Here is a 12,244-nt window from a genome sequence, read left to right as displayed (position 1 = left end):
CCTAAATACTGTATGTACAAGTAGCCTATCTCATTATCTTGAATTTATTCCAAAAATTTAGGAAATACCATCCTGTACATACTGATATTTAATACAGGCACCTAAGGTATCAAAGTCAGTTTTTAGATGTCTAACATAGGTTTTAGATACCTAAATTTGTATTTAGGCACCTAACTTTATGTACCTACATCTAAAAATTGAGCCCTAAATACCTGAACTATCTAAACTCTGAATGGGGTGTTTTTTATTAGCAGGTGGATTTAACTAGTTAGGTAGAAAAGCAGGTTGTAAGGGATCCACTTAGCAGTTATGAACATTAGAGCTGATTTGTTAAACATGGAGAGGAAAGCAAGATTGTTGACAGCTTCAGGAAGTGTTTGTTTCAACCCACCAGGTGAAGTCACCTCCCAGTGGGCCTATAGCATGACTATAGTATGGATGCAAATCCTCACTCAGTTTAGAGATTGAGCCTTGTTGCTTTTGTAGTTTCCTTCACCCTTTCTCTTCTAAATGATGTAGTGGATAAATAGATTTAAAAAAATAATTGTAATTATTGAACAATGGAATCTGCAATTTACTTGTTCATTAAAGCCAAATATAGGACTTGTAGAAAAATTGCTGTCATGAAGCAATTTAGATTTTTTCCCCCACGTGAATAGTACTTTTATATGTACCTGCTTTGCAGCAGACCTGGCATGAGGATGATTTGAAATCCTGTCTAAATTACTTAGTACGTATCTCCTGTTACTAAGAGAGACTTGGGGGAGTTGAAGCACAGCTTGTATATGTAGGTCATAAAAGGCACATATGAAGGTGTTTAGCTCACACCCTCTACTGTTACTAAGAGGGGAAGGTCTAATAGAGTTCAGAAAGAAATCTTTGTGTAGTTAAATCTGCTACAAGTACCTCACTTGGATGCATATTCTTTGTCTGAATCTTCCTGTGTGATAAGCATTTGGAGATGCTGTATGACTTGAACAAATTTGTGAACATTCCATAGAGCATTCTTAGGAAGGGCAGACAGAGGATCATTAGCACTTTCTTGCCTTTCAGCAAATTGATATTTTACCAAACCTGGGCTATGCTGTTCTTCAGGACATTAAGGCTGTTATTCATATGTGATAGTGCACCCAGGGCACAGTAACTACTACTAAATTAAATTGTATGTTTTGCTCTGATTTATAGAGGTCACCAGTGAAAAGTACTAGCCTGTCAACTTACTTTACCTGGCAATGGTTCAACTCCCTGACAAGCTTACCTTTGATTTAAACAAATTTGAGAAATATGTAAAGTTTTGGAAGCAGTTTTGCACTGATTTGATAAAAGAAACCACAAACGCTGCAGCGCAGGTGTTGAGAATGTTTGAAAGCTGATTGAGAGAAGCAGATGGCTTTAGTCAGTGGCATCCAGCCAAAAGAGCAGGTGCTGGTCATGTGACCACTGGTTACCAGGGTAATCTGATTGCTCTTGGCGTGCAGATGAAAGGAAAGGGGCCCAGTGTTCAGCTGTAGTATTGTATAATTTGTGGCAGTTAGAGCGGAAATAAATGCTGGAAATGGAGCCTCATAGTAGGGGAGACTTCTGTCCATGTGTAGCATGCACACTAGGACGATTGGAAGGGGAACTGTTTTATAGATTATTTATTTTTTTAATGATTTGTCTTATGTGGTTCTTTCAGTGGTACCAAACTCTTTAGAACGTTGTCAGAATTTGAGATTTTTTTTGAAAGCTAAACTGTATTACTGTGCCCTAGAACTTTGCTCTAATTAAGTTTTATTTTTTAATTTCCCAATATATTAATGTGTAAACATACAATCTCTTGTGAACATTGTTTTTAAATATATAGCCTTGTTACAAAGCAGGAAAAATACATCCTAGAAATTCTTAAAACCAAGTATATTTGTATTTGTATGATTTGTTTTACAAACCTTAATAATATAAATATGCTCTCATTTGATAAATGCTTAAATCAATTGAAGTTTTAGTTTCTTATTAGATGTTACAGAATTGAACATTACCACTTTTTTTCCAACTAGCATCCCTGATATGCAATTATGAATGTAAATAAATGGAAGCTGTTTAAAAGTTCTTGAGATGTCTGCCTATTTCAGTTTTTCACTTGACAAATTTGAGTATGATTCTACATAAAATGTTTTTTTTTTTAAATGTTTCAGCACGAATGTTAGCCACTCTTTGTTGCAGGTTTGACAGATGATTGCTTTTAGACATGGAGGGGAAAAGATCACACATATAGAACACACAAATCTACTTAAAACTTCAAAAATTGAGCACATTTTAAATTGCTCATAAATTTCCCCCCCTCAATCTTACATTTTTTGGTGTCATTTTAAGAATTTGACCTATATAATGTTCAAAATCCCCTAGTATTTAATTGGAAGATGGAGATTTTGAGGTATGTCTTCTCAGGTATGTAGTTTCTTTAAATTAAGTTTATATGCACAGACAGCGTTAAATACAGTGAGAGGATTATACAAAATACCCAACTCCTTGGAAGCTTGAATCTATTTAAAAAACAACCAAAAACCCCACAATTCCTCCCGCCCCCCAATCACATTAGTGTGGTGGTGATGTAGCCTTTCTCGTGAATCTTCAGCTATTGGTGTTTCTCACACAGAGATAGAGAGAGAGAGAGAGAGTTAAAAAGCACTTGAGAACTTGGGCAGAGGCAGGTTAGGAAAGAAATCATTTTGGCTACCATGGACAATTACAGACCTGGTCAGGTGAAGTGAAATGTAATTAATCCCTGCTGCACAAACTGACCACACCTACAAATTATGGTTGCACTAATTGTCTGGGTATGTCTGATCTGAGACTTGAAATAAAAACTGTCCTGCCTCAGTTTCCTTGTAAACACCATGAAACTAAAGAATAAAAAGGATGATTTGCTCATTACGTTCACTATTTTGATAAATTTCTCCTATGACTCTGCTCAGCTGATTCTTCTCCATACTTGCATTTTAAGAAAAATGCACATAGTGATCATACATTCTACTTTTCCTCAGATTTATCATGGAGCTCAACGATTTGGAATTCGCAAAGATATTGAAGTGGAAGTCCAGTTTTCATTTTAACCGCTCATTTTACTCTTATCAAATATTCTAGTCAATCCATCCAACATTAAGTGCAGGCCACATCAGCAGCTTGACCTTGGCAAAGGGAAGTAAGGTGTCATGCTAAAAAGGTCAAAGGGAAGTATATAAAATAACAGAGGTCAATGATATTTTAAAGATTTGTTTAGCTCCTGAAAATAAGGCAAAGTGATTAGAGTAGCAAAATAACTAGGGATAAATATGCCTTCATAGTTCAACATAGTATAATAGTACATTATTATTTATATTTTTCTCACTCAATCACTAATCAAAGATATTTGTTTTAGTAACAAGAAACCAGACTCAGAAACTAGTGCAGTGAAGAAAAAGGTCAACAAGGGAAAGGAAGGTTCTGAAAACTCGGATTTAGAGAAAACACCACCACCATCTCCTCATGAAGAAGAAGATGACCCAGGCGTTCAGGTAATGCCATTATTTTGACATTCAAAACCTAATTATTTAGCAATGGGTTACTATGTATGTATGTATAAAACATAAACCGTGACTCCATTAGTGAGATGCTTTTAAGATATTTTCTTTGTTGGCTGAAACAGTATATCAAGAAAGGAAAGAATCAGAGATTGCAGTGGAGAATAGTGTGTTAAAAGAACTCTCTTGTTTGTAATTTGGCTTTATTGGTTTGCCATCTGTGAATATATACAAATGAGTTTCACTTTCTTTCCCCTCTGTCACTATACTGTATTCTGATGGTGGCCTTTCTAGTGTAAATGTATTACTAGAAGTCTTTATGTGGTCTGGTCTAGCCTAGCTGGCATTTGTTTTTTTGTGTTTAAACTTTTTGGTGGTCCCTTTTAGGTCAAGCATAAAGCATGACAGAGCAGGGTAGGGAAACTTTTATTGCTACTGTTTGTACTATACCTGTCCTGTGGATAAATAAAGGACTTCCATCTGTAGGTCTGTCAGTTGTAAACTTCAGGAGTGCTGAATTCCCCTAGGAATTTGCTGATGTATTCTGCTCATGTTATCCTAGCACTCTTATTTAAATAAATCTGGAAATGAAAACATTCATTTTGTTTAGTGGAGATATTCAGATATTGCTCAGGTAACCACACAGAGAGGTATTCAGCACACAGGTCACAAATGTACTGTTTTTTCCTCTCTTGTGAGCCTGTTAAAGATGTTACATTCTGTGGTATTGCTGTTCAATGGATCATTTCTAGATGTTGTGAAGGAGGTTGGCAAGAGGTGGCATTTTAGTGCATGGCACAATTAGTCTTTCCTTTTACCATGTTTTTCAATAAAGGTTATAGAATTTATTATAATAAAACTCAGAAACGTATGCACTATACTGGTTCAAAAAGCAAACACATAGAAACAACCCAAAGCACTATTTGTCTGTTTCCCACAATCCATTCCCTTCTTTTTTCTTCTTCTTCTTCTTTTCTTCACTCCTTAGTAGCTATGACATATCAGAATAATGCATTCTGGAACAGAAGAGCAGATACAAGCAGCATGACATTAAGAATATCTAAAGGATGCATTTTTAGTTATGTGCTCAGTGTTTCTCTTAGCCTGGTTAATGGGTGAATTCAAGATGTTGCTGATGTAAATGAAGCATGTTTGACTAGAGGGTTCAGTTTTTTGCAAATCAACTTAAACAACATTCTGTTGGTATTGTTAGTTTGAGTGTTGGACAAAAACTTCCTTCTAATCCAATCTGAGACAGACATAAGAACTTTAATAGTTTAATATAAATCTCTCTCTCTCTCTCAATGAAAAACAATTAGTTTTTTCATCATTTGGTAATAAGATATCACTTAAATATTTGATTTTTCATTTGTGCTCTTAGTTTTATACTTTTGAAATGCTTGGTTTTTGTATTTATATGTGATTAAGGAAGGATATAGTCAAACACATTAGGACATTCAGAATTAATGTTCCTGAAGAAACTTTACTTTTTTCCTTCACACACATGCTTGTTAATAAGAACTTTCATTACCTTATCACCAATCTATAGAGACTAATACAAATGGTTACATATGCATACAGGGATGCTGAAACAATTTGTATAGTGCGGGTGCTGAGAGCTATTTAACCAAACTGTAAACCCTGTATATAATGAAATCCACTCCAAGCCAGGGGATGCGGAAGCACCCCCAGCCTGCCTAGTGCCAGCCCCTATGAATGCATATTTAGTTTATAGACAATATGAAGCTAAAATCTAAAACTAGAAATATTTTCCTCTTCTTCGGACTGAATCCTCAGTAAGACTTAGATACAAATGTGTAGCTTTTCCTATTGTTACATAATGCTCCTTAATTAGAGGGAAAATGTATAGTCTTAATATTTTTGCTGTGCTGTCACACTGTAGTGTGTTGTGATGTCATATCTGTAAGTATTACCACAATGAAAAATTAAGTATAGATCTGTAGTTTTTATTCAAAGTCTAAGAGCAACTCTATCCATCTTGCTACCTATAAACCAGCAATGAGTAAAATGTTAAATTGAAAGCACACAAATGCACACATGGATTCAGGCAAGAATACATAAAAATTGAAAAGGCTGATGTGGACATTACAGGAAACAGGAAGCGAACCATGTAAATAAACATAAAATGCAGGATTATCCTTAGTTGTTCAGCATTCTTTCATTAAGGAAATGCAAGAAGAGTAGTAGCAAATATTTTCAAATATCCAACTATTGCCTTTATATTGCAGTTTAAGGGGAACTCCCTTAACTTATTTCTTCCAAGATGTAATTATATAGTTGCAATATCTTGCCTAAAGAAATTCTGTAAACTCAGACTTGACCCAAAATTTAGATTTTTTGTAAGAAAACCTAGCAGAGGGTAGTATTTTTTTACATAAATATTTATAGAGCTATCCAAATATAAATATCTTTAGCTCCAGATCAAAAGATGTATACATTTCTATCCATATTTATAAATCTACTGAGCCAGTCGTACACATTTGTATTTAGCACTGTAGGTGTGCATGGTGCTTTTCAAAGTAAAAGCACAGTCTATACCCCAAAGAGCTTATAATCTGAACTGGTTTCATGAGATGACACAAAGGAAAGAGACAGGTGGGAGGGAGGGAGCATACATAGAAGGCTATGTGGCTTGTTAGGTGGTACAGTCATAATTTTAGTCTAATTTTTTATCATTTCACTTCGTATTTATTGTGTGAAGGCATTGTGCTTGAGGGATTGTGAAAAGGTAGATTTCTATTAGTTTTCTTATATTCCAGTAGAGACAATTATTATTTTTATAAATACTCCCTTTCAGTGTTTGCATACTGAACATTATAGCACTACGAACCATAAAATGAAAATTACTACAAACAAAATTATAATTAATTTATATGATTTTTCAATCACCAAGCTGAAAAATAAAAAAAACTAACTAATATAAATATTGAAGAGTAAATTGAAAAGTTCAGGTTGTCATTACTAAGAATCTAAGGTGTTAACAATTCAGGTACTGTGACCTCTTTATTTAAAACAACTACTGCAAAAATATCATATTAGCTTTAGAAATGTATAATTTGCCAGACTAGTGATTAGTTGAAAAAGTTGAGAAGGATTGTTGCAGAAAATGGGGGTTAACTAGTGGTTGTTTAAAAATAAATAATTTTTTTTTTAAATTCTGCAGTAGATATGCATTTATAGGATACTTCCTGTAGTCTCGATCTCTTTTCTCCTCAAACATATATTTGAATTAACTTGTCTTAATGTAAGCATATTATTTAGGTTGCAAAGTCAAACACTCAAAACTTAAATCTCAGATCTACGGTTGTCTACATGGGCAGCACATATAAGAGCCTGGGGAAGTTTAAGCCTCCCCAAAATAAGAGGCTGGCCATGTGGGGGGCAGATGCCGGATGCAGCTCACCTTCCTTTGGAGACCAGCCCCCTTTGCACCTTGGGAGCAGGAGTACCAAAGCTCCCTAAAAGTGTGGAGGGGAGGCACTAGTGCCCAGACGGTGGCCCTGGCCTCAGCTCCACCCCTCCCTTCCTCCTGCTCCACCCTTATGGCAAAAAAAAAGTGGGAGGGCTGAGGGCCAGAGAGGAGTGAGCAGCGATGGGGCCTTGGAAGAGGTGGAGCGTGAGCGGAAGAGGCAGCAAGGATGGCCACAGGGGAGTGTGGGCAGGGCCTCAGGAGGAGGGGTGGGGCAGGGGCCTGGCAACAATCTGGACACGGAGGGGCCCCCCACTTCTAGGGAGCTACCGGCACTCCTGGGCTTAGCCTCCCCAAATGAGAGACTCTCACACCACCTATGGTTGTCCTTGCAATCTTAATTCTGCCCTCTTGTATGTCCAGCATGCATGCTATATGAGGCAGGAGTCCCCTGGCAAACGCAGTATCTGACCATATAACTGAATGTTCTCTCATAATGCACATGTCCAAGAGAACAACTAAGATTGCACTGAAAACTGTAAAACTATTTTCTATCTTGTGTGTCCTAGACTTTGTGATTGAAATGTTTCGACCACATTCTAAATATTTTCATTTGTTTTTGAGATGCATGTAATTCCTTAATCTTTTAAAGAAAAAGAGGTGGGGGGCGGGAGGAATTTTTGTACAACTGTAACAACTCATCATGCATTCGCCATAGGGTATGAACCCTGAACTTTCAGTACTACAGCATAGAGTAGTGACGCAGGACTAACTACATTACCTGGCAGAAGCGAAGTGGGTTATCCTGAAGAAGGGAATGGGCCGGGGTGGGCAAACTTTTTGGCCTGAGGGCCACATCAGGTTTCCGAAATTGTATGGAAGACCGGTTAGGGGAGGCTGTGCCTCCTCAAACAGCCAGGCGTGGCCCAGCCCCTGCCCCCTATCTGACACCCCCCCCCCCCCCCCCCCGCTTTTTGCCCCCTGACAGCACAGGCAAGTGCACCTCCCCGCTCCCTCAGGACTCCTGCCCCATCCAACCTCCTCACCCCCGTTCCCTGTCTCCTGACCCCCCCAGCCCCTGACTGCCCCTCGCCGCCCCATCCAACCCCTCCTCTCATTCCTGACCGCCCCTCGCCGCCCCATCCAACCCCTCCTCTCATTCCTGACCGCCCCTCGCCGCCCCATCCAACCCCTCCTCTCATTCCTGACCGCCCCTCGCCGCCCCATCCAACCCCTCCTCTCATTCCTGACCACCTCCAGAACCCCTGCCCCTGAGTGCCCCCTGCCCCCCCATCCAACCCTGCCATGACTGGTCCCCCCGGGACCCCTGCCCCCATTCAACCCCGATGTTCCCCTTCCTCTGACTGCCCTCGACCCCATACCACACCCTCTTCCCCCTAACCACCACCCCTAACTCCCCAGCCCGATGTCTAACACTCCCTGCCCCCTTACCGCACTGCCTGGAGCAATGGTGGTGGGTGGTGCTACAGCCATGCTGCCCAGAGCACCAGACCAGGCAGCTGTGCCGCCCGGTTGGAGCCAGCCACGCCACCGTGCCATACAGAGCACCAGGTCAGGCTGCATCTCTGCAAGACCCGGCAAGAGGGTCCTGTGGGCCGTAGCTTGCCCACCTCTAGAATAGGCTGTTGACAGTATTTGCTGAGTCAAGGGAGTGGTTTGAGGGAGGCTGGGCCAACTCTGTCTCCATGTGGGAGGGGGGGGTGTGTATGTGTGTGGTGCCCCCTTACCCTATCTTGTGCCAGAGGGTGCTGTTGTGGCGATGTGCCAGGTCAGTGGAGGGACTTTATTTGGCATTCCCCTTCTATTCCACTGTGGCTACCGTAGCAGCTCCTCTGTGTTCCCAGTACAGGAAGGGGGTTGCAGGGAGAGCTGCTACTGCTTCTTTGGCAGCAGTGTGGTCTTACCTTATAATGTTCATATTCAGTTGTTGTTTGGCATCTACCAGCAATTCTCCTGAGGGATGAAAGTGAGAAAAGGGAAATAGTGAATTTTTCCTCAAAGTCTGTGTATCAGCAAAACTGGAATAGAATTTCATGGGACAAGCAGAAAACATATCTAGCCCAAGGGCTTTGTCCGGCTTTAACAGTGGAGATGTTGGAGATTCTCAAGAATCTTTTATAAAAGAAGGTGTGAAGCAACCTAAATATATGGGTCTTTACCAGCTCTCCCTGGAATTACTAAAAGCATGATTGACTAGAGTAAAACTTCAATACATTATCTGGAGTTAAGTTAAATATTGTACTATACTTTCGCTAGCCTCTATTTTCAAATTTGGAGATTTAAAAAAAAACCAAAACTTTAAACAGAGGGCTTAATTCTGCAAAGTGTATAGGCCCTCAGTTGACAATGAAATAATGAAGATGAGGTCCTCAGTGAGTGCAACTGTCTTCATTCATAACTACATATATACCAAGTCTGAAACTACGAAAACAAAACTAAGGAAAATTCACCTTTTTGCATATGAGTTCTATAAATGGCTAAATATTAAAATAGAAATAAAATAAAACATTCTTCCAATTCAGAAACAAGCATGAGGAATTCTAATCTAAACTTTTTTGCAAAAATTGCAAACAACTAAAAAAGTTTACAGTGAAAATGCCACTTTAATTTTAGTGTCACTACCAGAATGCTGTTAATTGCTTTTTAAAAAGTAGTACAGTGTATGAAAACTGTAAAGATGATTTTTTCGTATTTATTCTGTACCCCACCTTTTTGTTTCTTACAAAGAATATCAATGATCTCTTTTTAGAAAAGGCGATCCAGCAGGCAGGTTAAGAGAAAACGTTACACAGAAGACCTGGAGTTCAAGATTTCAGATGAGGAGGCTGATGATGCGGATGCTGCAGGAAGAGACTCTCCTTCAAATACGTCTCAGTCAGAGCTACAGGTCAGTTCATATTCCAAACATAGATGGACTGGAAATGTTGTAACAGCATCCTAGGTATTTAAAATTTTAAGCGTTTGCCTCTTTACTAAGGGATTTTCATCTTAGGTTAGCAAAAAGAAATTAGTTGTTTAGGTTCTTAAAGGCTATATTCATTCATGATTTGGGGTTTTTTGCAAGCCTACAATATGTAATTTGACTCAATTCAGTGAAATATAACGGTCTTTGCTAAGGAGAAGCCTAAAAGTAGACTGCAAGAAGACTGAATTTACCTCTGTGAATTCAGTGGTCTGGCTTCTATGACTTTAATAAACCACTCAAGCTTGTCTCCTGCTGCTAGGCACCATAAGAACCCCTTTATGAAATTACTGCCTTGTAGTACCCAGCAGGGTACACTTTATTCTCTGTGCAATGTAAATGATGGATAAAATAGTTTGAATAAAATGAGGGGTAATAATGCACGAATGACTATAACAATCTTATTGTTTTGTAGTGCTCCTTTCATATCACTACTTCACTTAACTAACCGACATGCCATTGGTGAATGCATACGTGCTTTTTGGTACTTCATTTGGCAATTTGTGCTATGTTAAGCTCTGTGAAATGTCATTTGTGATCTCCTATAAATACCCCTAACAGAAGAGGCATGGGTATGTTTACCTGCAGCTTTGATAGTGGGGACAAACGTATCTTTGACAGCTATCATGTGGACACTGTTACTGTGCATTGCCAACTGGGGTTTTTCAAGGTCCTTTGGCTTTGGGAATCTAGGTAGCAGAGCAGGTGTTCAGCTTTATGGGAGAAGTAACTGGCCACGTAATTACATAAGAAGAAAACACACACACGTCTCTGGCACATGCCGTGTGTCACTGATAAGCCTTTCTGCTGGAGTGATTCCCACCAATGAATGTCAACAAAGAATTTAGTCAGCCTCCTATTGTATTAAAAATATTTCTGATTAAATCTGGTGGAAATTACATTTTAAAGGCATTAAATGCAATTGAGTTCTACAGTCCATGTATCAGAATTTTTTTTCCCTGTAACTATGATTATGATCTGATTATGATAAACTATTAAAGGATGCCTTCCTGAAGAAAGTTTCTAAAGACCAAAAATACTCCGCTTGCTTCTGTAACTATTGGTGCAACCTTCGTTTTGCAGGAATCGGCTGATGCTGAAGGTCCAGTAGTAGAAAAAATAATGAGTAGTCGTTCAGTCAAGAAACAGGTAATTATTGGTTTTAATAAACAAAAGATGCCCACACCCAATTTAGTTTTTTTCATGTTCAAAGTTTAAATATTTCCAGTTCAACAGGTGCTTTAGTGAAGGGACAGGGCTCCTTAAAAGTGCCATTATATAGGCTGTTTAAGTGTGTGTGTGTCACGCACAAGCAAGAAAATCTTTATGTAATCTACCTTCCAATTTTTTTTCTGTGCATGTACAAATGAGAATTTTTACTTTTTGTAAATGCATTCACTTTATCAGAACTTACACTGGAGTACCACTTACTGCTTTGGAGGTGTAATAGGAGATTTCCTTCTCTGGAATCTTAAGTCTTTAATATTTTGTATTTGTGGTAAAATCATGGGCAAGCTTTTTTTCATTTCAAATCCTCTCACAGTGGACATCCCCAGGCCATTAACAGAACCAACATGTGATCAAGAGGATCACATCTGGCCATCTGCAGAAATATGTTGAATACTGCAGTTTGAGGCAGGGGAAGGGTTAACATGGTTCTCCTCCAATCCCCTAGCCACAGTATGTCTGTTGCGCAATCGTATTGCTGAACGCAGAAGCAGGAGTTCCTCAATAGAGCTTGGCTGACCTGTACAGCAAAATAACATGCTAATTCCAAAATACTGGATTTTCTTACTCTGTGGGAAGTGCAAAGAGGACCGTCATTTACCAAAGGTCTAAACATTTTTGAATTCTACAAGACATTCTTTCTAGCTTACTCGTTGTTTATGCTGTAGCTTTTATGTGAAATTCAACTTACATGAATCACCTAAATATATTCAGGTTCATCATGATTAAATTAAGACTTTCACATGTCCTAGGAGAGTGTATTCCAAAAGGAGAGGAAAAGACTTTGCCTCAATTCTTGTGGGGGTTTCATAGGGTTTTTTAACTTTTGAACCTTACTCCTGGCTGTACTAGTACTTTCAAGTGTTTTATAAATCTAAATTCATGTCATGTCATGAGTGTTTTTGATTGAATTTCACTGATGCCTTGGCCTTCCAGTTGTCACAGCACAATAATTCTAACTTTATCATGGTTCAGAACTATGTTTTGTATTTCAACCCACAGGCTTATTTTTTCAGGTAAATTTATTGTAATCTTAAATTCAGTAATTAGTTGTCCTGATGGTCC

At 38.8% G+C, this 12,244-nt stretch overlaps 1 protein-coding gene across 3 annotated transcripts in view; it reads left to right on the top strand.

Moving 5' to 3' along the window:
• The window catches only part of CHD7 (chromodomain helicase DNA binding protein 7), a 185,143-nt gene that overhangs the window by 121,534 nt on the left and 51,365 nt on the right, over positions 1 to 12,244 (top strand). For all 3 annotated transcript variants that reach the window (XM_075125194.1, XM_075125192.1, XM_075125193.1), the window contains exons 4-6: positions 3,398 to 3,533; positions 9,740 to 9,877; positions 11,036 to 11,101. In XM_075125194.1, the coding sequence (XP_074981295.1) occupies positions 3,398 to 3,533; positions 9,740 to 9,877; positions 11,036 to 11,101 (340 nt within the window). The remainder of the gene's footprint in view (positions 1 to 3,397; positions 3,534 to 9,739; positions 9,878 to 11,035; positions 11,102 to 12,244) is intronic.

Source organism: Caretta caretta, chromosome 2, assembly GCF_965140235.1.
Source record: "Caretta caretta isolate rCarCar2 chromosome 2, rCarCar1.hap1, whole genome shotgun sequence".
NCBI classification, from domain to species: Eukaryota; Metazoa; Chordata; order Testudines; family Cheloniidae; genus Caretta; species Caretta caretta.
The sequence above is the reverse complement of the archived record's forward strand: the minus strand, read 5'-3'. Positions and strand labels throughout refer to the sequence as shown.